The 27256-nt window shown below is 37.2% G+C and overlaps 2 protein-coding genes across 3 annotated transcripts; both read left to right on the top strand.

Annotated features, from left to right (window-relative positions):
- The first annotated feature begins 330 nt into the window (after positions 1-330).
- LOC309513519 (uncharacterized protein) lies at positions 331-13037 on the top strand. 2 transcript variants are annotated; one of them, XM_082189395.1, is made up of 5 exons: positions 331-584; positions 4385-4750; positions 6212-6514; positions 7126-7297; positions 11843-13037. In XM_082189395.1, exons 2-5 carry the CDS (start codon positions 4438-4440, stop codon positions 12657-12659), a joined length of 1605 nt encoding a protein of 534 aa, XP_082045521.1. In that variant the 5' UTR covers positions 331-584; positions 4385-4437; the 3' UTR covers positions 12660-13037. The 2 variants fall into 2 exon arrangements, with proteins under 2 accessions (XP_082045521.1, XP_082045520.1); XM_082189394.1 differs by having other exon boundaries at positions 332-584; positions 11840-13037.
- A 4773-nt stretch (positions 13038-17810) lies between these two features.
- Positions 17811-23252, top strand: arpc5la (actin related protein 2/3 complex, subunit 5-like, a). Its single transcript, XM_082187669.1, has 4 exons — positions 17811-18160; positions 19990-20062; positions 22351-22527; positions 22634-23252. The coding sequence occupies exons 1-4, from the start codon at positions 18018-18020 to the stop codon at positions 22694-22696; spliced, it is 456 nt and encodes a 151-aa protein (XP_082043795.1). The 5' UTR covers positions 17811-18017; the 3' UTR covers positions 22697-23252.
- Positions 23253-27256: the final 4004 nt, after the last annotated feature.

Below are 27256 nucleotides of genomic sequence, written 5' to 3' on the forward strand. Positions count from 1 at the left end.
AGCATTATTTTTATTGGAATCAAAGGTACATGCTATTGGAATGAATACACATGCTTATAAATCGAAAACATGCTTTTCTTAGCTAGCAGCCATCACCGTGCCCTGACAGTTTAACAATGGGTGGGGAAGGGGGAACGAACAGGCAGAATGTTAATCCATATGCGATATGTTTCGCAATCTTTAGATGGTGTTTTTGTAGTTTGCTAAAGCTTTCGAATAAATTGCACAGAATGTGGTTTACAGATGCATAGATATTCGGAACACATTTGTCTGGAATAGGTTCTGAAATCATGGAAACGCTGAGCATTCGGATTTGAAACGGTGCCCTGGTTTAACACTGAAACACATAATTATAGCGCTCATGCAAGGTTTTGTTGTTGTATCCATTGACGACATAATGGGTCTTGCTCATTCACCTTTGCCACCAGACACTAAACCAAAACACAAATCAAAGCTGCAAGTTCCCTAGGAAACTCCAAAGATGGTCAAACCTTCAACAAAGAGATATCTATACTTTTGAACTGGAGTTTAAAACACTGTATAAAAGAAGAGGAACCATTTTCGGACCTTAACTTTACTGGCAGGTAAGAGTGCAACTGCAACCTTCTCAAACAAACCGAGTGAAGCCTGTATGGAAATCTTCCTACACGTTTTCCCGTTTCTCAAAGAAACCAGTGGGGTTTTCATGAACTATCCCTTTTCAGGGTTGGGCCGCATGAAAGAGAACGTATGTATCTCTTTGGTTGGTGGATAATTTAAGGATTTACAGATGTTGTGTATTTTGAGGGTGCATGAGAATAGTGTAGTGAAGGCCTTCCATGTATTTCCACCTATTCCACACATCGCAGACTTGATTCATTGTAAAAGCTGCAAACAATGTATTACAGGAGATGATTTCAAAGCAAACCTTGTGAAAAAGGAGTGCATTTAATTGTGTTGAATGTCAATATATTTGAAAGACAATGTGTTTTTAAAGAGAGTGCAATACTATGTTTTTTATCACACTTAAGCACTTTGCAATAATGTTAAATTAAAAGTTTCACCTTAAAGTAAAATCATTATATTTAAAAAATAATAATAATGTTTGGCATGCTTTTAAACACACTTATTTTAATCTTATGTTTAATCTAATGTTAATCTAAAATATATTTGTACTAAATTGCACCTTCATCATTAAAAATGTGTAATTACAAATAAATACATGACATACAAGTTTCAATAGAAATTAAATGAAAGTATATTTTAGTTGCCATAAATGCTTGTCAGTACATTCGGCAGCACACTTTAACCATATTTTAATGACAATAGTAATTATGAAATTACATATAAAGATGTACTGAAGTCATAATGTGGTTACTACTAATGGTTACACTACTAATTTAATTTAGTATCAGTTTAAACTATAGGCTAAGTTTCATTTAATCACAAATAACATACACTGAAGTCTCTGAAAATAGTACATTCTATTCGGACTTAATATATATTTTGAAAGCACGATTTTAAAGTAAAATCAATGGAAGGTAAACCTTTAGACAGTATACGATGAGTATATGGATGCATGCAAAACATTAAACATGGGAAAGCAGTTGTTTATCGTCTCTAATTGCCTAAAGTTTGTCTGAACGTCTTGCTACAATATGTGGCACAGACAGAAAAACAAACCCGCACAACTTGAGCTAATTAAAGACTAATGATGAAGCCCTTATTGGTGTTACTGTTGACTTCACATTCCAAATGCCATCCCGAAGCCTTTTCATCATGGGATTAGAGCTTAACTGACTGTCCAAAATCATAAAACATCAAAACGCTGAGCAAGAGGGTTGTACGGAGAGAGCACATGGGTTCCGTGCAGGCAGCAGATGCAGCTGGGACTTACATTCTTTAAATGAGTCATACTGACAGCACCAACTGACAGATAATCCAGGTTTAGCCGGGTCAGTCCTCATTTTAGTATATTTTACATATCGGATAAAAAAGGGTTAGTGCACCCAAAAATTCTGTTTTTTCGTTCATCTTCAGAACACAAATGAAGATCTTTTTAATGAAATCTGAGAGCTTTCTGTCCCTCCATTGACAGTCTATGTAACTACCACTTTCAAGGCCAAGAAAGGTAGTAAAGACATCATTAATGTTATCCATGTGACTCCAGTGGTTTAACCTCAATTTTATGATATAGGGCCCTATCTTGCACCCAGCGCAACTGACTTTGTACACCGACGCATGTATCATTCCTATTTTGCACCCGACGCACAGCGGATTTTTCCCTCCACAGACGCACGTCTGTAAATTAGGGAATGAACTTGCGCTCCTGGGGGCGGTTCAGTGGAAAGAGGAGGTGTGTTCCTGTGCAAACATTCCCTGGTACTATTTTGCAGTTTCAGAAAACAATTCCGTCACAGACCAGGAAAAACCTAGTTTAAAGTCAGTGGCGCGTTATTCAGATGCTATTTTAAGGGCGCATGCTTGGCCATAATGTGTGTGCACAACGCGCATACACTTTGCTTCTCTCATCAACACAGACGCAGCAGTTGCCATTTTTGCAAATCATACATAATTACAAGGAAAAATATTCCACACGAGGGAAATAATTGTGGTGTCCATGAAGATAAGATAGAAAAATAGGCATAAATCTAGCTTACACATTTACCCAAATTATTATACGCCTGTTCAACCGAAGCTAATTTGGGTGTGTTTCTCCCATCCCCATACAATGTCACTTCTCTGTCTTTTACGGCTCTGACGACAACGTCGGTCTCCTGGCAAATCCGCCGTTATAATAGCAATCCGCAATGGAACAAGTGCGCCTGCTTTTAAAGGGAATGTGAGATGACGCTCTGATTGGTTTATTACATGTTATGCCCAAACCACACCTATGAATAATGAAGCTACTTCAGACCAACCCATTTTAGATTTGCGTCGGGCACAAGAGTAATTTATCCCGCCGGTATAATAGCAACGGCGCCCGAGATCCGCCCACAAATTTACCTGCGTTTTGCGTTTGATACTTACGTTTCAGATCGTTAAAATAGGGCCCATAATGTTTTTAACAAAATATAAATTTTATGACAAAATATTTATCTCCAACACACGTTCACGAAACAACATCTGATCTCGCATCAACATGCATTGATGCTCTCGTGAACGTGCGTTGGAGATTCATATTTTGTAAATAAAGTGGTAAATTATATTTTTCTGCAAACAGAAACAAAACTCCAAAAGCGTCGCTGCATAAAATTGAGGTTAAGCCACTGGAGTCACATGGATTACTTTAACAATGTCTTTACTACCTCTCTGGGGCTTGAAAAAGGTAGTTGCGTAGACTGTCAATGGAGGGACAGAAAGCGCTCAGATTTCATTAAAAGATCTTCAATTTTGGGTGAATAAACCCTTTAAGTATGAAAATAATTTTAGTTTTTTCACTTTTGATCCACTGCGTTCCCCCAATAAACTTTGCATTCTCTTGCAAAAGTTCTGCGTTCCCCCCCAAAAAACTTGCTTACTCACAAAAGCATTGAAATGTATTTTTTACACTCATCTCAGTTTTGGTATTGCTTGCAAATGTTTTGTGACAGAACGCAAATGTCTGGCAGTAAGTAACCATTACAATGAACACTGTCCTATCCCATGAGGCCACGGGAGAGGAATTGAATGGCAATGAAATTACGCAACTGACACTGGTAGGTCACATGACAATGGCAGCATTTGTCCGGATTACATTCATATACACATTCATATACAGAACATACTTGTTAGCAGTCGCAAAGTAATTACTTATTCAAAAGAAGTACCTATTATATGATTTTGGACACAGACATAGTTTTTCCTCTCATCTCATGTTTTTTACAACACTAGTTTTGTGTTCACTTCGCTTGCAAACGTTTTGTGAGAGAATGCAAATGCTTTGAGAGAATGCACAAGTTTGGCAATAAACACAAACACATTGAAATATAATTTTCCCTCCCTTTAGTGGCTCCATATATTCCATTCTGTTATAGATATTAGGATGATAATTGTAAAATTTCCAAAGATAGTTAAAAAAAATCTAAATTCATTTCAAGTTGATGTTCTCATGTAAATTCCCTCTTAATCTCTCACTAAGCAATGGGTAAATATAGCTCTTTATTTTCATCCTGTTGGGTTGCATCATGTTCGTATTCTTTCTATTGTGTAAATAATCAAGTCATCATTAATAAAGTTGAGTTTGACCATAACATAAATCTGGAATTCTGATATACCCTTTTATAGAAATATGTTCTCAAAGGCATGGTTATTTTTTTAAAGTAACAGTACAGTTCAAAAGTTAATAAATAACAGAAATGACAGAAAGTAAGATTTATTATGACTGTATCTTTTCTCTCTCGTTCTTTCTTCTTACATTCTCTAGGTGTAACTTGTTAGCAATCACTTTAGATTCAGTGAGGTGCCCCTTGTTGACCCATGAACAAAAATGGGCACAGCCATGGGATGCATTTCTGTCCCGTGAGACGTTTCAGAGACCACACAGGATCCATCAGAACAGGCTCAATGGCATGGAACTCTATATTGGAACAAAGACTGCAGCTCCAAATCACAAACCAGAGAGGGGTCCAACCTCTTAAAACATTTCCAATACATCAACATGGATCATCTTCTCCAAACACTTATGCTTATAGCAACGGCATGCTTCAGGGGAGGTCCTTTAAAGATTCAAGAAACCTCTCAGAGAAAACCTCCAAGAAATCATTCACAGCCAAAAAAGCTCTGCTCATAGGTAACTATATGTCAATGCTTTTCTAAAATGTGAAAGTATTAAATATATATTTAAACACTACATTACACATGCTTCGTGGGATTTTGCACACCAAGTAAACATATCTTGTGTATTTAAAATGATATTATATTATATTTCAGTTTGGTCCAATTATCATTATTAACTAACTATTAACTATGACTTTTGCCTCAATTAATTCCTAATTACAGCTTATTAATTGTTAATAAGGTAGTTGTTATGTTTGGGTGTTGAGGATTAAGGGATGTAGAATATGGTCATGCAGAATAAGGCATTAATATGTGCTTTATAAGAACTAATAAACAGCTAATATACTAGTAATATGCATGCCAATAAGCAACTTGCTAATAGTGAGAATTGGACACTAAACTAAAGTGTTATATTACATGACATGACATGACATTACATTACATTACATTACATTACATTACATTACATTATATAATACCACAGGGCAGTTGAATGTTTACTTCTGATTAGTTGATGATAACGCAATTATTTTCCAGTAAATGCAAAGCTATAGGAAGTAGTTCCAGGTCTTAAACTGTAAAGTTTGGTGAACTTTAAAGACGCAGGACAGTAGTGTCCAATTGCAGTAATCATTTATTAACAAAACAACCTAGATGCAGAACATCTAAGAACTGAGGAAACAATAATTAAGAACACCAACAAAACAGCTATGGAAAGAAAATACCTGACTATGAACACAGGAAACACTGGGGTTTATATACCCACAGGGTAATAGACTAACAAGACACACCTGGAAAAAATCAGGGAACTAATTAACAAGAAAACTACAAAGGGACTACAAAATAGAGCACACCAAAAGTCAAGCTAAAAGTCACAAAAGAAAAGCACGGGAACACAAACAAAACAAGGAACTAATGACACAAATGCATTATACTGTACACTGTAAAAATAAAAAGAAGTTGCTGCCTTTTATTTTTAAGTACAATTCACTTGTTTAATGTTTAATGATGTTTAAGATGTTTAAGTTTAATTATTTCAGCTATTTTAAAAGTCCTAAAAACAGCAAATGAACCAAAGCCCAAAAAGATAGAGACCAGGCAATTAAATATGACTAACAATAGGATAAAAAATGGCAAATGATTAAAATGTTTCCAATTAAATGAACTTTTACTATCGATTGGAGTCTTTATTTTATTAAATTTTTTGTACAACTTTACATTGTGACTGCATTACCACCTTTGGTGTGCATTATTTTTCAAAAATGCAACTGCCCGTCATCAATTATTCCTTATATTATGCAAGGAAAAATGCACAATCAGCCAGTGATTCTAACATATCCTGCCTATTATTCGGCTACTTAACAGTTAAATAAATATTCCTAATACTTTACCAAGATCCAGCTGATGCTGGCAGCAGCTGCAGTTAAAGACGTTTAAACCCTATTAATCAAGATCTCTGTTTATGTTCTCGCAGCATGTGGAGTGCGATGTGTCCTGTCACCACGACCCTCCAACTGCTCCACATCATCACCTCATAAAGACGAGAAAGACAGACCTCATTCCACTTCTGCAAGGAGACAGAAATGCAGTAGAGACTGGTTTGAAAAAGAGGGTGAACTGAGGGTATGGGAATCATTCACTGCGATAAAAAGAACAGAGGACAGAGAGAGAGCGAGGAGCGGAGTACACAGACAGAGAGTCCCGCTGGATTCAACCCACCGGCCTTCCACTGTCCCACTGGAGAATCAGATGGGACGCCGAGCACTAAGCACACCAGGTATAAGACTCTCAGTATAAGATCAAATGACAAAAAAAATTCCCCAACATATAATGTCATGATTATAAAATTCCCCTTTGCATAAGTCTATAGAGTGTTGCAGGGATTACTTATTTTTTGTAAGCCACAACCACATAAAATGACAAAAAATTTGTATTTAGGTTTAAAAATTCATAAAAGTTCATTTTTTAAGATTATCATGATGAACAAATCGTTTATAACGATTTGACCCCTTGATGCAGAACATGCACTTTTTACTTTCCAAATTCCATATTAAATACACGCCATTTAATAACAAATTGAAAGATACTGTTCGAAAAACTCATTCAACAGTTATTCGCTTAGCAAAGGCACAGTGAGAGTTTTGTGTGGCATCTGAAACAAGTGTAATCATTGACCTGTGAACATGAGATTGAATAAATTGTTTACGTCATCTCACAGGTCTCATGATCAAAGTTATAAACTAGCGGAAGAACGTTGTTGCTATGTTCTCCTTCTCAAAGTAAATAGTGTCAAATGCTTACAAGACACAGTCATGAGCAGCAAATTTACAAATCATTCTTAGTCCATTTCTCACACACTAATTCTCGATCGTTTCATTCTTTATGGAGAAACTCCCATGTGTAAAATGGTCTGGAGAAAAAAAGATGACCAAAATGTCCTTCAAGATACGCATGGACATTTTACTGAAGGCAATCTAGCCCCATCGCTACATCTCTACCTGCCTTCATCATACCATCCGCAGGACCAGGGAGAAGACACAGCTGCGGGACAGGATAATAGGTAAAACTAAAACTGAACTGATAGACTAACCGATTGGCTAACGTCTTTGCATTGGAAACAGTATCAACGCCCACTGGCTATTGCATTGTGTTTTGAAAACATAATCCATATAAAAGTCCTTTACAGACAAAGCATAGAAATTGTTTACTTGCGGTTTGTGATGCTGTCAGATCCAATATAGTTGTCTTCTTCATCTTTCAACATCTTTCATTACACTGTACCTCAATTACTGCAGTCAAAATGCTCCAAACACACATAGAATCTTCTAGTCACATTTCGTTTAAAGAAAAATAAAAATTTCAGCATTTCACTACACTCTAAACAAAAATGGTGCTAAATAGCACTGAAAGTGGTTCATTGGCTTGTAATCATAGGGGAACCACTTTAAGTGCCATATAGCACCTACCTTTGTCAAATGGTGCTATGTAGAACCATAAGAGGTGCCATATAGCACCTTAACCACCCCAAAGAACCGCTAAAGAACCGCTGAAGAACCAAACTGGGCTTAACAGGTTCTTTAAATGGTAGTGGTGCTATATAGCACCTTAACCACCGCAAAGAACCCCTGAAGAACCATTTTTTTTTTGTGTGTATAGATTATGAAACACTTTAGAGCCAATGGCCAATTTCACATTGTAACATTATTTCAGTCGGCAATTTGAGCGTTATAGGACGGAATAGGGCTGAAGGACGCGATAGGCTAATCAAGTATTTGCGTCTGTTACTCAAACAATATGATAGTTTGGATTCAAAATACTTGGAATATTTGTAATTTTAAGGAAGATATTATTGTGACTGTACATTTATCTGAATAGCCAATTACGTGTTTTATATAATGTTGTTTTATAGAGAAATTGTTAGGTTAGGTGTAGGGCTGTGAATCTTTGGGTAGACAGCGAATCGATTCGATTTACGTTTCATAGGTTTTCGATTCGATTCAACAACGATTCGCGCATGTATTCAATTAATATATATTTTAAAGCACTGAATCGCTATCGAATCACGATTAATTCGATTTTTAGCATTTTAAAATCGATTATTGACCGAAAACAACGATTCAATAATACGTTTCGAGATCGATGCATTTGCATCATCAGGATTTGTAATCGATGCATCAAGAAAACGAGTGAATCGTTACACCCCTAGTTAGGTGCTTAAAAATCTATGCTAATAGTGACATTTTAGGCTGTTAAAATTATTGTGGATGTTCAAAGTGAAAATCATACCTCAACATATCATGTCCCTTTGCATACTTTATATCTTGTGCTGCAGGGATAACATACTTTTGTAGGGCAAAACAAAAAGTATTTGTATTTAGGCATCAAAATTCATAAAAGTGGTGTTCATTTGTGAAGATATATCTTCAAACTTCCTAAAACTTATGTTCATTTATGAAGATTATCTTCAACAAAATGTGTAAGAATCGTAAACATTTGTTGGTCATAGAGCTTCATTTGTGCAGTAATTCAAACGCCAATGGAAAAATCCTATTAGGTTTGTTCATGAGTGAATTATGTTGTCACTATTATTATGTAGTGTTGTGTAATGATGTAATGTGTGTGGAGAACGCGAAGAGTGAAGAGTAAACAAGATGGATGTAGTTCGCTAATCCTGTCTCATGTGTTTCTCCGCTCACTAACTCCTGACAGACACCACAAGGTTTTTGCCAAGTGAATCATGGTGATGCTAACTTCCAGTTTGGCCTACAAACATAAGCCAATCCTGCAGCACTCTATTGACTCCAAAGTTTTTCTCATTGACAGCAATGGGTTGCCAGCCTTATCTCTTCAACATGTGGCAGTATCGGACACCTTGGAAGTAAGAACAGGTTAAGTGTAAAGCCCTTGTACAGTAAAAACTACATGAAACGAAATAGATGGCTAGCATATTCGAATGCCAAAAATATTGGACTCATTCATCCATCCCCTTGAGCGGTTACTAAGGATACGTGAGTGATATCATGAGTCCTCTGTGCTACAGAGGCAGTATTAAGTGACATTGTAAGCCGTGTGGTTAGTGTCTGCCATTCAGATGGTGACAGTATGATGTTCTCACTTCCATGGAAACTCACAACAGACTAGAGGAACTCATGCTAGGAATGACATTAACCTGACACTCACAGATGAAGTAAATTTAACTCATCAACTGCACTCAGACATTACTGTCGTCGTCAGGGTGGGAACATTGCCTCAATCCTGTGGTGAGGGGGTCCCACTAAGGTCTTCTGTGATACTGCCTATTCATTTGGCCTGGGTGGAAGGGGCCCATTGATCATAATACAACCTAGCGCAAGTAAATTGATTTTCTGTCAGAAAAAGAATAATCTTCATTGTTTACTCTCCCAAAAAAAATGAAACATATAATTCTGTTACATCTTATGCTAAATGAATGTTTATTGCATTGTTGTCATGTGTGTTTCCATGATTGTGATTTTTATGTGTACATGACATTGTGCACCTTCTATATATTAGTAGCCTATTTACCTCAGCTTGTGGAAAAGCTTGTGATGAACTTTGATTCATTATGTGGCTTTGTCTTTAACACCAATGTTCATAAGGAGCCCCTAAGGGGACATGGTGTTGGAAAAAATATGATACGGGAGAAAAAAATGTATTTCAGACCTTTGCGTTCCAACAAGAAACTTTGCATTGGCTCTCACAACATTTGAGTTCCTCTGAGAAACCTTGCGTTCTTTTCCAAAGCATTTGCGTTCCCCCAGCAGTGTTGCCAAGTTCACCGTTTTCCTGTGGAATTGGGCTACTTTTACACGTTTATTTTATTTTTTTGTCTGCGGGTTGAAGCGTCTTGCAGTTTAAGTCACTTCCATGTTGGATTCAATAGAGAGATCGGAAGGTTGTCGCTTGCCCAGAACGCGACAATTTCCCTGATTTTTACCAGGGAACCCACCCCCCGGAACGCAATTGGGCTAGTTTGGGCCGTGATAGAGTGGGTTTTGAATAGTAATTGGGCTGGTATTGTTATGCAAACCTGGCAACCCTTCCCCCCAGAAACTTTGTATTCGCTCACAAAAAAACTTGAATCTTTTATGAGCGAACGCAGTTTCTTGGGAGGATGCAAACATTTTACATGCGAACACAAAGTTTCTCGGGGGAACCAAAGCATTTGTGAGGGAACACAAACGCATTGACATATAATCACCATGTCCCTTTAGGGGCTCCGTATGGTTGTTAGTATGTTATAAGGTAAAAGACAGATTTGAGTAATTTGGTATTATTTCAATTATTGAAATATACACATTTTTTATGTAAATTTAAGTTAAATCTGTAAAACTTCAAATGTTACTACCAAATTTTTTACAGTCAAGTTCTGGAAACCACAGCTGCCATTTTTACCATACATTTCGCTGGTCTTATTACAGTGTTGTTTTATCTTTGTTCTATAAATATCACAAATTAATAATATTAACATTGAACCTTTTCGTGGATTTTTGATACATACAGATATTGAGAGATAATAATAAAAGATTATGCCAAAAAATTTAATTCTTCTAATTAAGCTTTTTTTCTATATGATATCAGGACAGTTCTATCACTCTGACATTTTTCACTTTATACCTCAAACATATGTCAAATAGAAACTAAAACATGCTCGTAATGGAAGAGGTGCTTCAAGTAATTTATGTATGAATTGCATTTATTGCATTTGTATATAAATTAAAGGTAGGGTAGGTCATTTTTGAGGCTAGCAATAGCGAGCTAGTTATGAAATCATAAGATCCCACCCTCCCTTTAGACCGTCTCTAAAGCCACGCCTCCTTCAAAACACATGAACGCAGCCAGCATAAGCCACATCGCTGACTTAATTAACCTAATGAAGTATTGATGCCACCTGTACCGTTAAAGCATTTTCAGAGTGCCAATAGAGCTAATCTCCAATCTACTCACATTACAATGGAAATTTGTACGTTTTGTCTAGTACATATTTTCAGTTTCCCATGACTACATAGTTCACTGCATGTTTCAGTATCATAGCAGCTGTAATACAGCTGTAGGTCAGCCTGCAAATATAATTCCACATTAGGCTTTTGCTCATGTTCCAGGCTAGCAAAACTCTTTTCTCTGAACATAGCTCTCCGGGGTGCTGTAATCGAGAAGGGATTTCAGGTTTACTTAGCCTCAGGATGTAATCACTCTTTATGACTTTTGGAAATCTAAAACAAAATAGTTTTAAAAGTAATATGCTGTAAAATTATTTAGCCCTCCAGACAAAACAGTCTTTTAATCTACGAACAAATATGTAAACTTTATAGTCCATGTGCGCAGCATTTTCCAAACAAGATGAGATTTAAACAGTCCGTTTTCTCGCTGTAATAAAGGATTGCTGTGATTAACTTAAAATTCAACGTTAGAATAAGAAATCATGTGTTATTTCAACTTAAATAATATGTGTTCGTGATTGACTTAAAATATTAAGTTTAGTTAACTTTAGTTTATTTAAGTTGTTATAACTAACTGCAGCACCATTCTTTTACAGTGTACCTTTTTTTTTCTTCAAGTGTTGACAATTTGTTTTCCTTAAAAGCAGTGTAGAGGTCCACGAGAACCAAGACGTCACAGAGGAACTCGGAGAGCGTGACATCACCATGGAGAGCCAAAAACAAGACGCCACCATCAACAAAACAGAAGATGAAGGACAAAATGATTTCACAGATGTCATACGATATGATATTACAGAGACCTGTCGGAATGACACACAGAACGATCCTCCAGAGGAAACCTTTGAGAGTGACATGATGGAGGAGAGACGCCAACAAGACGCCAACAGACAACAAGAAACCACAGAAAGTCAATGTGACATCGACAGATCTTTTAATATCATAGAGGACAAGCCAGAACATGTCGTCACAGAGAAGACTGAAGGCATATATAGGAGGACCATATCGATTAGTAGTTCTTACAAAGCGTATGATGCCAAAACACGTTCTCCGACCACAGCTACACCTCTAACGTTCCCGTCCACCCAGACGAACAGAAATCCCTTTCCCTCTGTTAGCGTCCTGCCATCGTTTTATAGGACTTCATTTGGCTATCGCTTCAGCTCGACGTCTGAACCCTGCCGATCCAAAACAAGGACCAGAAAAGCCTGTGATGACAGCAGATTTGCGCGGCCGATGAATGACATGCGACATACCATAGAAATAAAAGGAAATCCCTGCTTATTAAAAACAAGGGCTGGAGCGCCAGTCAGCCCCCACCCCAAAATAATGAGCACTGACAGGGGGTCCCAGCCTCGTAAAATGAAAACTACCAAGACGTTTTTGTGGGGACCAGAGGGGCCCCAAGAGACTAAGACAGTGTGTGAGCTAGAAAGTCATGTGAACAGGTGGAGAAGCCTGGATTAAGTCTGAGAGCGACGTGACGGCACAGTTGTGTATTGCCTTTCATGCCTTTACAATACAGAAAATCTGCTTTGCAAAAAACTGATTGATTGAATCAAAGCTGTTCAGACTTGGACGTTGGACCACTTTAGGGTTGATAAACTCAAATGTCTTATGACATTTTGAGAAGAAGGGTTTTTAGCACCGTCTGCAATGCTCTCTCCTTCAATATAGTCCAGCAAAGAAGAATGATAGACTTTTTAGTATTACTGACTCCCATCTGGTCTTTCTCAGTGAATGGTATTATGATTCATTGAAAATTGAATCTCTGCGGGTTTTGGTGCTTTTTATTTCTTTCTGACTTGAAATAAAAATAAAAAAATTATATTTTTCATCCAAAAATCATGTCTGGTGACTGTCTTTTAGCACTGGGGAGTGGCATTACATAAGACTTTTGAAGGTCAAAGAGAAAAGTATCTCAATGCAACAAAAAATTAAACAAAAACAGCTGCTGATTTTGAAACTAAAGGCACAATTAAGTGTATTGCACACTGAAAGGTCAATTACAGATACTTTGAAATCAGTTCCATGAATTGTTTTGTGAACATAATATATCCATGTGCGTTAAGCCCAATTTATACTTCTGCGTCGAGTGTACGCCGTAGTGTACGTCGTAGGGTACGCACGTAGGCGACGCCGTCGTGAGCATTTATACTTCTGCGAATGTCTGTGTTGCTCTGCAGTTACACCGCCGAAACGCTAGTTGGCGCGGGTGGGTTTTAATGTTCCAGTTCCACTGTGTTTACATTCCTCGCGGCTGTTTTGAGTTTAGGTTTCTACGAGCAATGGCGACTGAAGGACAGGAGTCATACAGATGGCTGTATTTCCGCACTTCTTCAAGCAATCTCTCGGTCACTTGGTCTATTTCCATGGCTCTTCACTGATCTTCGGAATTTAAAAATGGCGGGCGGGCGGTGCAGAGTGCAGAAGATCATTCCGGAAATGCGTAGGAGGAAACGCGATGCTATCCAGCCGACCAATCACAGATCTTGCGGTCCGCGTCGCCGCGACGCGTAGTTACATTTTTGAGGAGGTGCGCGTCAGGGTACGGCGAAGGGTACGACGTATGGTACACGTCAATGCGTATGCTACGCCGTACCTTCTACGCGAACCCGACGCAGAAGTATAAATTGGCCTTTACTGTTCAAAAGGTTAAAGGTACAATATGCAAGAATTTTTGCCGCTAGAGGGCGCTACATTCCAAACAACAACAACGGCGTAGCTTGATGACGATGTGAAGGAGCGTGGAATGATGGGAACTGTCGTTTTAAACTCCACCGTGGATGTAAATCAGTCAGACGGGAATCGAAAAATCATGTTCATGGATGAGGCTAAGTTCTATTTTTATAAATGTTGCGTTTAATGACATGCTTTTTGTGGCGAGGGGGGCGTGGTTCAGCGCGGTCTGTGATGGGAGAGAAAAGAGACGAGCAAGTAGGTCAAGTGCAAATGCACCTGTCTTATTACTGCAGTGATCGGCGTGGAGAGACCGCTTATAAGCCGCGCTGGAACGAGAGAGAGACTGGAGAGAAAATCGGACGCAGAGGAAGAAAACCGGTGGATCCGAGCTCTCATTTTTGAACTGTTTTGTGCCGTCGCGGTTGCCACAGTGAATGCGCGTTGTGCGCGGCTTTTGTTTGTTTTGCTTTATTTTAATAAAGTACGAGTCCCAGTCACGACGACGCGTCTTCTTCCTTCCTGACTCTTAAACCTCATCACACTATTATTTCATTAAAATGAATTAACCGCATGAAAAGTAAGGTTTAATACTTCATAGATGTTACTGTATTTGTTGAATTCATTGTTGTGATAACGCTGCGCAGTTTTACGTGTTCTAAACAATTGTTGTAAAAGTACATTCGAACATGCCCACATCATTTGCCAAAATACTGATTAATCTTTATGTATAACACATGCTATGTTTATTTACATGGCCATAAACACCAGACATGATAAACAATGTCAATAAACTAAACACAAATCTGAAGCAATAATACTTTCCTTACATAAACATAACTATTACCGAATGCTACTTTTGGAAAATATAAAATTAAGCATACTTTGTTGACAGAACCAGCTGCAATCGGTAAAGAATAATTGTGTCCCATAACGACTGCAAGAAACAAGCTAAAGTTTGTAGCTTGATAGACGCTACAACTACAACTTCCGCATTTGTCCAGGACTCCACGCAGTACGAGCGGAAACCGAGGGTGACGCGGATATGACGCAATTGACTGGCGACTCCCAGCTCCCCCCTGCTCTAACGCCCCGTTTCCTTGGTTAAAATCGCAATTTTCTCACGATTTAAAAATAGTTGGAAACATTTGGGATATTGTAAGTAATCAACTTAACAAAATATATAACACTGGCCTTGAGATTTTGGGATATTTTAATGCAAAATTCTTACATATTGTACCTTTAAGGTCGGTAATATTTTGTATTGTTTTTGAAAGAACTCTATGTCTCTATAAATGCACCAAGGCTGCATTTATTTGATCACACATATAGTAAAAACACTAATGTTGTGAAATATTATTACAATTTAAAGTAACTGTTTCTTATTTTAGTATATTTTAAAATATAATTTATTCCTGTGATGCAAAACTTCAGTGTCTTCCAGTCTTCAGTGTCACATGATCCTTCACTCCAATATGCTATATGGAAATCATTCTAATATGCTAATTTGATGCTCATGAAATATTTCTTATTATAATCAATGGTGAAGCAGTTGTGCTGCTTAAAGGGATAGTTCACTCAAAAGTAAAAATCCTGTCATCATTTACTTACCCTCAAGTTGGTCCAAGCCTATATAAACGTATTTGTTCGGTTGAACACAAAATAAGGTATTTTGAAGAATGTCGGAAGGAACCAGACAGTTGATGTATTATTTTTTTCCATACAATGAAGTTCAACTGTTTGGTTACAAACATTCTTCAAAATATCTTAAATGCATCATTCCAAAAATAATAATAATATACATATATATATTAAGAATCAGTTCATTTTTAAGGCACTGAAGAACACAATGACATGCTCACAGCTCTTTAAATCAGTCATTCTTTATACACTTTCTTTTTGTATCTATATGCTGTCCTGTTATATGTTGAATGAATTATTCAGATTTTGAACATTTTCAAAGAGTGTAACTCGAGACTTCCATCAATGCCATAGATTTTCTGATTAAATGAACACTATACATTCATAAAACAGCAGCAGGGTTGTGTGGAACACCCAGAGGTCTCTGTCTCCCAGCATTCCCTTCCAGTTCAGACTCAGAGTAAATATTTGTATTGCCCTCAGAAAATGAAAGAGAGAGGATGTAAGCCAGGTATTGATAAAGCCTGAACATACACATTAGCTGCAAGGCAAGAACAACTGCTATTTTTGAAAATAGAACCAAAACATACATGTAGAAGTAGAAAAACACTAAAAGTAATTCATGGAAATCATGATGGTATATGAGAACAGACTGGGTCAGACACTCTCAGTGATCTGCATGCTAATTCATTAAAGTCAAATTTGAGTTAAATGTTTTTTATTTACATGAGCCTGACAATTTTATTTACTTGTTTAAAGTTGAATAAATCCAATTCTATAAGACAATGTAATAGCTAAAGTCAATTTTGAGTTAAATGGTTTCTATTTACATGAGCCTGACAATTTAATTTACTTGTTTAAAGTTTAATAAATCCAATTCTATAAGACAATGTAATAGCATCATCAAGCTGCATGTCTGACATTGTCAAACAGTATATAATTCAACAAATGTTTTTTTCTAAACAAATAAAACACATGTGTTCAAGATGGTGGGGTGGTTTCTGGTTTGATCCATCTGTGAAATTGAATAGACATTAGATTTACTTGAAAACTGTTGCTGTCCTCTAGTGGTCACTTTCTGCTGTTGGCCAGGAAGGTTTGAAGTGTGAAAACAGATACAATAACTTTATAAACTATATATTCTAATTCTAAGATTTCTTAAGAATTCTACCTTTCTTATCTTTCCCTTAAATCTGTAACACTTTACAACAAGGTCTCATTCATTAACATTTGTTAATGTATAAACTAACATGAACTGACAATGAGCAATACATGTGTTACTTTATGTATTAATCTTTGTCAATGTTAGTTAATAAAAATACAGCTGTTCATTGTTTGTTCATGTTAGTTCACAGTGCATTAACTAATGTTAACAAATACAATTTTTTATTTTAATAATGTATTAGTAGGCCTAAATGTTGAAATTAACCAATTATAAAGGCTGTAGAAGTTTTTTTTTATTGTAAGTTCATGTTAACTAAAGTATAAATAATGTTAACTAGTGAAACCTTATTATAACATGTTAAACCCAAATCTGTCTAGCGCAATTGTAGATTTAAAAGGTAAAATCTACTATTATTATTTAGTATTAGTCACAAACTCTCCAGACTTTATAACTGTTCATATTTCCAAACACCTTGGGAGACAATAGGTTCATCAGAGACGATATGTCAATAACAAAAATAAATTTCATATAAAACAAATTAACATTGTTGTACTAGAACATTTCAAAACGATTTTTTATTTATTTATATGAAAATATGCTATAAACACTATTGGTCAAAAGTTTGGAATAATTACGTTTTTTAAATGATCTTGAAAGAAGTCTGCATGATCACTAAGGCTGCATTTATTTGATAAAAATGCAGTAAAAGCAGTGTTGTGAAATATACAATGTAAAATAATAATGATCTGTTTGAATATATTTTAAAATGTAAATTATTTCTGCAATGGCCAAACTGAATTTCAGCATTATTACTTCAGTCTTCAGTTTGTCACATTTTCTTTCAGAAAATCATATGCTGATTTGATGCTCACTTCAGGACTAGTCTTGATGAATACAATTAGATGACTAACTTTTAAGACTAGTCTTAACAGTTTATGCAACCGTTTATTTACAAAATAAATACAAAGGTCCTTGAAAATTATAAAATTTCAAGGCTTTACAACAATCTATAGTAGCCTATTTTTTAGGCAACTTCAATTGAGTCAAGCCGCATTCATCGTTGCCTCTCAGGAAACGGAAACACAGTGTCACAGCGTAAACCATGGAGTGCAATTCCGTTTCCGCTCCAGTCGGGATTTGTGTCCGCTCTGCAGGAATGTGTGGAGATGCTCGAGCTGGGAGAGAGGAAGAGGAGGAGGAGGAGGAGGAGGAGGAGGAGGAAGAGGAGGTATAACAGCCGCACCTTCCCACTGACAGATGAACACATTAACGGCTCTCTGCACTGTCACTGAGGGAAGCTGCAGACCTGTCCGTTATCGCACATTCCCGGGCTTCTCCTCATGGCGAAAAACACCCTGTCCTCACGATTCCGGGGAGTCGACATCGACGAATACGACGAGAATAAATTCGTGGACGAGCAGGACGAGGCGGCCGAGCAGCAGCAGGAACCGGACGCCTGTGAGGTGGACGAGCTCATCGGACAATATCCTTCAGAAGCCTTCACTGTCATCATTCATTATACTGGATATTATCCTACCGTATGCTGACGGATATTGTTTATTATCTCTAGAAAACATGGCAGGGAAAAGTTCATCTCTTTTAAAGGCACCCAAAAAACAACCTTGTCCTAGTTTAGATTAACTTACATTATTTAGACACATATGTTGTGTTTAAACACCAGTCAGCTTTCTATCTAGGCATCATTGTCCAGAAGTGCTGTCCAAGTGTCTAGTTAGGCAGCTCACTGTGTGTTTGAGACGAATGTTAATAATAGTGAACCTGTCAAATAGTTAGGATAGGAATGTGGTTTTAGGTTTATTCGAAATGATTGATGTTTTGTTTTTGTATTTTAGGTAACAGGTTATTTTGTGGAGTTATCGCTGGTGCTGAATGCTGATTACTGTATATTCTATTCATTTATTATAGCTCTGTTTGCTTTTTAACTAGGCCTAGATTTATATAGGTTTTATTTCTATTTTATTTGCATTTCTATTTTTTATTTCTAATGTATTTGTCCTTACAATAGTTTTAGTAATTTTTTTTTGTATTTAATTGTTCTTATTTTTGTTTCATTTTTTCTTCACATTAGTTTAGTTAGTGATATATCAATTATAAATTATTTAATAATTTATTATATTTAGGCTTCATATCCTTAACACATTGACTGAGAATATTTTAATGCGCTTTTTTAAAACAGTGCCATTACTTTTGGTTCAGTTAACATTTTAGGTAACACTTTATTTTAATGTGTCTTTGTTACACGTTATTACATGTATTTACTTCAGTAATAACTATAAATTATGCATAATTACATGCAACTAACCCTAAACGAACCCCTAATCCTACCCTAACCCTATAGTAAATACATGTAGTTAATTACTATTATTCAGTACTTAAATGTATCATTACACTGTAACGTGGACACATTTAAAAAAAAAAGTGTAACCAAAATTTAGTTTGTTTTTCTAATTACATTAAATAAATGAAACCTCGAATAACCTTGAATATGACAAGGTCGTGTATTTTTAACGTGTGATAGAAAAGCATTAATCTTCAGATGTGTTTTTAAATGACACACCAGAGTTGCCAAATCAGAACGTAAACAGTTATTTAGTTTCTGAGAAAAAATCTCCCCCCTCTTTTCCCTCCAACTGTGCGTGATGTCATTTATTTAATCAGGTCATCAGCGGTTGTGTCCATTTTTGATGCTCAGAGACACATTTTTAGACTGTAGGATCTTTAAAGAGGTTTGAGTCTGACGCCTCCTTTACCCTCACTATGAAATAAAGACATGATTTTCATGTTCATATCATCAGCATATGGACTATTCTAGTGTTTAAAGGTTTGCCTTGGCAGCAGGTTATGTGTTTTTCAGTTGATTATTTTAGATAGTCCCACCCCAAAATCAAAATCAAAATCAAGTTGGTGTTGGGATGGCCAGAATGCTATTTTTATAAACAGAATGATGTTTCGATATACCATAGAGAATCCAAGAGAGTTTACATTTTTCTGAGAAATCAACCCACTAATGATTTATTTATAGTTGTCTCTATATTAAGCTGGGATAGAAGAAGTGTTTTCAAATCAACATATTCTAACACAAAGTCATTAAAAGCCAGTGAAATCAACTCCAGAAATGTTCAAACCAAACTTCTGAACACCAGCTTCTCTGTAAACTTTTCTTATAATCATCAAAAACAATTTCAACCACGCAAAAATAAGATTTCCTCTCTCTAAGGAATGCTCTTCAGGGTTCTTTGAGAGTGACCGACTGACTGGTTGGTCTGCTTTCCTTAACTAATCGTGATGCACAGGGGACATGATGTCAGCATTTCACATCGCCTTGAGGAATTCACCAATCAACTCCAAGAATCCAGCAGTGAAAGTAAGAGCCAATTCTGTTACTCAGACAGTTTGATCTATCAATTTCAGATGTTCAAGAAGACTGTCAGTGTTCGAAATCGAATACTTCTCTACTAGCCTGTATAGAATGTGAAAAACAGTAAGCCAAAAGAGTACTATCCGATGGATACTACTATCCCATGAGGCCATGGGAGAGGATTTATGAATGGCTATGATGATTTATGACTTGACAGTAACAACATGGCGGATGTAATTCATCTGAATTTCATTCATACTACCTATATTCATAATATATCAAATGTACATTTGAATGGTCAGACAGTATGTGATTTTGGACTCACTGTTCTATTAGGGGCCCTATTTGTGCACAACAGGTTGTGATGACAATGGCATCATTGTGTGCCTTAAATGTGCTGTTCTTTTAGCTCGAGGGGTGTGAAATCCAGCCCTCTGGATGGTTTAAAGGAGTATTCTGGGTTCAGTTCAACTTAAGCTCATTTGACAGCGTTTGCAAAATGTTTGATTCTACTAAAATTAATTTATACTTGTCTTTCTTTTTCTTAAAAAATAGCAAAATCTGGGCCATACTGAGGCATTTGCAATGGAAATTAATGGAGCCGATTGGTAAACAATAAAATACTATTTATAACAGTGTGCGTTGACATGTTTTTGGTGTGAAAAAATGAGCTCGCTAACCTTTTCTGTGTAAAGTTATATCCAATTTTACAGCGTAATGCCTAACATGACTATAAAAAACTGAACCGTTTTCCAGCTCTTAGTACACAGGTTTTAACAGGATTAATATAAGTACTTTTTCAAAATTATAAGCTTCACATTCCTGCTTTTAAATCCTCCAAAAATTGGCCCCATTCACTACCATAGTAAGCACCTCACCTCACCATAGCTTTGATTTTAGCTTTTATATATGATTTAAATACATGTATATAAGAAAACGACGGACGAGTCAATCAGTAACAATAATTATGCCACAAATGCTGTCGATTGAAACTAACTTATACATGAAATATTCCTTTAATAATATTAAGCATCATTATTAGTGATGATGCACCAACATTTTGGCAAGTGAGAAAATCATTGACAAAATGTTTCTTTTCCGCTCCTCTGATTTCCTCTGCTTTTTGACCGTGACAGTGACTATTTTGTTCCCCCAATGTGTATAAGCTACAACAAGTAAATAGGAAAGTGATGCAGAGAAAACCAAAAAATGATGCTGGAGAAGCAATATGTCAAATTTCGTGAGGCAGCTCATTTTCGGAAAAAAATTACTACGACTTGTTTAATTGATCTTCTGAGAACACGACAGCAAACAGTTCAGTTATCCACTTACCCAAATTTAATTTGAAATTTTTTAATATTTTCAGTTTTCGTCTAAATGAAAACGTTTATAGAGTGGTGCAGGGATGATGTCAGAACTCGGAAGTCTAATTTGCCTCTGTTTCCTTTGAGATTTTCCTATAGGGTTTTATAATGGGGTTTTTCAATATATGAGTGAAATATAGTCTGTGGTAAACATAACTTGATGACACTTTGACGTTTTGTTGTACAACGTACCCTGCACACACTCACAGCCCAAGCAGTCTTATATTGTATTAAAAACGTACGTTTTCAAAAATGAACATATCTGCTTCAAAATTCGTGTTTTTGCTATGAGTGTGTGTCATTTACATTGTAGAACAAAACGTCAAAGTAGTCAAGTTATGTTTACCACAGAAACGTTTTTAAAAAATTTTGAAACGCCATTGTAAAACCCCAAAGTAAAGTCTCGAAGGAACCAGCGGCGAATTAGTCTTCTGGGTTCTGATGTCATACCTGCACTACTCTATAAACGTTTTCATTTAGACCAGTGGTTCTCAACCTCTCCTGCAGGGACCCCCTGACAGGCCATGTTTCTGTTTTAACCCTGAAATGGCACACCTGATTCAATTAATGAATAGTTATTAGAGTAGGAAGAGTAGGAATTAGTCAATTAATCAATTAGTCAACTACTCATTAAGCCTTTAATTAATTGAATCAGGCGTGCCATTTCAGGGTTAAAACAGAAACATGGCCTGTCAGGGGGTCCCTGCAGGAGAGGTTGAGAACCACTGATTTAGACGAAAACTGAAAATAACATTTTGACAATTAAATTTGGATAACTGAACTCAGTATGCTGTCGTGTTCTCATAAGATCAAAATCCATTTCAAATTAATTTTGGTGCGTCACTAGCACATGCATTTGAACGGTCCAAGCTGTTTCTCTTTTACACCACCTCCACTTGTGTTTTTCGCTCCGTCCTCCTCCTCTCTCAGGAACGGGCCCAGGCGGTGGTGTTACGAGTGCTGACTGCATTCAAGAGCAGCGATATTGAGCCGGCAGTGAAGTCCCTGGACAAGAACGGAGTGGACCTGCTGATGAAGTACATCTACAGAGGCTTCGAGAAGCCCTCAGACAACAGCAGCGCCATCCTGCTCCAGTGGCACGAAAAGGTCGGTCTGGGAATATGGGAAAGGTTCGATTTCTTTCCAAAGGTTCGAAGCCTTTTTTTCCATCTCACATGTCTATTTCTATTTTTGTCTTCATATTCTCACTCAGGCTTTCGCTGTGGGGGGTCTGGGGTCCATCGTACGGGTGCTGACTGCGAGAAAATCTGTCTGAGAAGCCGAAAGAAATAAGAGAGAAAACCAGCCACGGGATTTGTTTCTCTTTTCTTAGACGTGGACAATTTGCTCTCTCACAACTCGACCTTATCCAGGGGAAAACCACTCAAGCCCAAGCGATTGTTTCACTCAATACAGAGATATTGTATGATATTTAATGTAAATGATTGATTCTTCAATATACGGAAGACACGATTCTCGACTAATGAAGGTGAGCGGTTGTGTGACAGTCTGTGAATTGAGACTGAAGGACTATGAGTCTCATGAAGAGACTTTGCTGTATAAGCCCTGAGCAGCAGTTTCAGGGCTTTAAATACTGTGACGAATATGAAAGTTTAATTGCTTGTTTTACTTAGTTTACACTCACTCTCGGATGTGTAGTTCTCATTTCTTTAATTCCAATTCTCAGTTTTTCTTATTGTACAGAAAGAGGATGATGTTTAATATATAGTATTTAGGTGGTGGATTTATGGGTCAATTCAGTTTGTAGTGTGGCGTCGGGTCGGGAGGGTTATTGTGAAGTGCCTGGTGCAATAAAGAACATTAAGAGTGTATTTCTTTTGTTTTTATCTGACTATTTGGTCATTACATATCTGATATACTTCTCAGGGACATAATTTTTTAGACATTTAGGCTTTAATGGCTAGTTTAATGGTTAGTTCACCCGAAAATTAAAATTCTGTAATTAATTACTCACCCTCATGTCATTCCAAACATGTAAGACTCTGTTCAACTTCGGAACACAAATGAAGATTTTTTTGATGAAATCTGAGAGATTTTAATCCCTCCATTTGCAGCTATGCAACTGAATTTTGAATCTTCAAAAAGAACGTAAAACTAATCCATATGAATTGAGACTCAATCACTTTATATGATGAACAGATTGAATTTAGGCTTTTATTCACATATAAACATTGATCAGCGAGAATGAACCTCATTGGTTCTTGCTGAAGCTCAAACATGCTGCGTAACACGAGAATGAACCTCATTGGTTCTTGCTGAAGCTCAAACGTGCTGCGTAACACGAGAATGAACCTCATTGGTTCTTGCTGAAGCTCAAATGTGCTGCGTAACACGAGAATGAACCTCATTGGTTCTTGCTGAAGGTCAAACGTGCTTCGTAACACGAGAATGAACCTCATTGGTTCTTGCTGAAGGTCAAACATGCTGCGTAACACGAGAATGAACCTCATTGGTTCTTGCTGAAGCTCAAACGTGCTGCGTAACACGAGAATGAACCTCATTGGTTCTTGCTGAAGCTCAAATGTGCTGCGTAACACGAGAATGAACCTCATTGGTTCTTGCTGAAGGTCAAACATGCTGCGTAACACGAGAATGAACCTCATTGGTTCTTGCTGAAGCTCAAACGTGCTGCGTAACACGAGAATGAACCTCATTGGTTCTTGCTGAAGGTCAAACGTGCTGCTTAACACGAGAATGAACCTCATTGGTTCTTGCTGAAGCTCAAACGTGCTGCGTAACACAAGAATAAACCTCATTGGTTCTTGCTGAAGCTCAAATGTGCTGCGTAACACGAGGATGAACCTCATTGGTTCTTGCTGAAGGTCAAACGTGCTGCTTAACACGAGAATGAACCTCATTGGTTCTTGCTGAAGCTCAAACGTGCTGCGTAACACAAGAATAAACCTCATTGGTTCTTGCTGAAGCTCAAATGTGCTGCGTAACACGAGGATGAACCTCATTGGTTCTTGCTGAAGGTCAAACGTGCTGCATAACATGAGGATGAACCTCATTGGTTCTTGCTGAAGCTCAAACGTGCTGCTTAACACGAGAATGAACCTCATTGGTTCTTGCTGAAGGTCAAACGTGCTGCATAACACAAGGATGAACCTCATTGGTTCTTGCTGAAGCTCAAACGTGCTGCTTAACACTAGAATGAACCTCATTGGTTCTTGCTGAAGGTCAAACGTGCTGCGTAACACGAGAATGAACCTCATTGGTTCTTGCTGAAGCTCAAATGTGCTGCGTAACATGAGAATGAACCTCATTGGTTCTTGCTTAAGCTCAAACATGCTGTGTAACACGAGAATGAACCTCATTGGTTCTTGCTGAAGGTCAAACGTGCTGCGTAACACGAGAATGAACCTCATTGGTTCTTGCTGAAGGTCAAACGTGCTGCGTAACACGAGAATGAACCTCATTGGTTCTTGCTGAAGCTCAAATGTGCTGCGTAACACGAGGATGAACCTCATTGGTTCTTGCTGAAGGTCAAACATGCTGTGTAACACGAGAATGAACCTCATTGGTTCTTGCTTAAGCTCAAACATGCTGTGTAACACGAGAATGAACCTCATTGGTTCTTGCTGAAGCTCAAACGTGCTGCTTAACACTAGAATGAACCTCATTGGTTCTTGCTGAAGGTCAAACGTGCTGCGTAACACGAGAATGATCCTCATTGGTTCTTGCTGAAGCTCAAACGTGCTGCGTAACACGAGAATGAACCTCATTGGTTCTTGCTTAAGCTCAAACATGCTGTGTAACACGAGAATTAACCTCATTTATTCTTGCACATCGAGCAAACATGCTTAAACTTTCGTTTACCACAACTGATGTGTGCGTTGATAAATGTTTATATGTGAATAAAAGCCTAAATTTAATCTGTTCATAAAGCGCTCCAGTCTTTTCACTTTGCAGTTTTTGAGGAAAATATTTGGTTTTCAAACACAAGGATTACCTACACAAGTCTCTTTGGAATTGGTCCCCTAGGTATGACTTTTTTGCCTATTTTGGTATTTCCAATTTGAAGAGTAATAGTATATCTCTCCTTAAAAAAACAAAAAACAAACATGATTTGAGGCATCATTCATGTCACAGAATGGAGGTTGTTTCACATCGGGTTTAAAACATAGGGTTGGAGGTTGCTCTAATCCTGAATCCTAAAATGAGGAATACTAATAGTGATACTCATGGCTGCTGCTAAAATTTAGAGGGATCAAGACAAAATTTGTGGGGCCCTCTCATCACAGGGTCTGGGACAATGTTCCCGGTTATACCCCTGCCAACACCCCCCATGGCGGCCGCTGGTAGAGCAATACCATAGCAACAACAAGAAGTTGCCACATAATATGCCAATGAATATGCATTATTGAGCTGGCCATGTACTCACTAAAGTTTCAGAAGTGACAAACACATTTAAATACGGAATGGATGCCCTAAATTACCGTTAAGTGTGTACGGAACACAACTCTGCCGTCTTGAATGTTTGGTATCTCCTATTCTTGACCAAAGTAACATTAAGCGACCAAAGACTCATTACCACGGTTTCACAGACAAGGCTTAATTCTAGTCCCAGTCTAAAATGCAAGTTTAAGCTGTTTTAACTGAAAGCAACTTGCACTGACATATCTTAAAACATGTCACTGCTATTGTTTTGTCTCAAGATGCACACCAATAATGTTTTTTCTAAGGCATGTTTACAAAAGCCACTTAAATACCGTCATTGTACTAAAACCTAATCCTGGCTTAATCTAAGCATGTCTGTGAAACCAGGCCATTATTTTCTGCAATTTTAACTAAACCACCATCAACAGAAGTGTTGTGTTTTTCTTTATATGATTGAAAGGCTGCTTTGCAGGGCACTCTCTTGCTTGCCATGCCCATATTATTATAATAAGCTTGTTGTTTGGGCCTGGCTCATAAGGCCATCAACATTATGGAGTTATTAAAATTGTGTTGTGATATTTTGGTCTTATTTTCAATATAAAAGCACTTGGATTTATTTAGGTTTATTTTAGGGGGAGTTTACAAGATAATTTTCAACTAAAAACTGAAAAATAAGCGTTTTGGCCGTTCATTTACACGACAGTTTACATAAAAATGTTCACGGCTTTGAAACAATCTGTATTGTAAAAGCGCTATATAAATAAAGGTGACTTGACTTGACAGCTGTGTTTTGGGAGCATGAAAACTGAAAACCGTTTTCAAAAGTTTCCATTTTCAGGCCCCCAATACGCCATTGTCGTGTAACTGAACGGCCAAAACGCATGAAAAGTTACCCGTTTTTAGTTGAAAACGGTGTCATGTAAACACCCCTAAAGTGCACGTTTTTGAAAGCGATACCGTTACCGTCACTGACGTTTAAACATACCCTAAGTAAAGGCTCATAACTCTTTTCCGTTTTTTTTTTTTTTTGCATACAAGAGAGACTCTGATGCGCATTTAAATACATCATTAATAACTAGTTCAGTTTGGTCTGTGCACACTGCATATCATTTTTAATTCGGCTGTAGAATTCAGTTGTCACTCCTGCAAATTACTGAACTCTGTGTGTATAGAATGGGATTAAGCACTAAAAGGTGAATAAAAAAATAAATAAAATTAGCTGTAGTGTGTACGTGTATTAGTTATAAAGTAACTAATCCATAATCTCTCAAGTGAAACTGAATGCTAATGTTCATCGTTAATTATTGATCTGTTAGTTCTGCTCTGAAATGATTTAGAAAGGCTTTGTCTCATCACTTTCAGATCCACTATTAAAAACACTAAAGTCAGCACTGGTAACCACATAGAAGTACAAATGAGTCTTCTTTAGACTAAG

This window comes from Leuciscus leuciscus (assembly GCF_965113295.1).
Source record: "Leuciscus leuciscus genome assembly, chromosome: 13".
Lineage (NCBI taxonomy): Eukaryota > Metazoa > Chordata > Actinopteri > Cypriniformes > Leuciscidae > Leuciscus > Leuciscus leuciscus.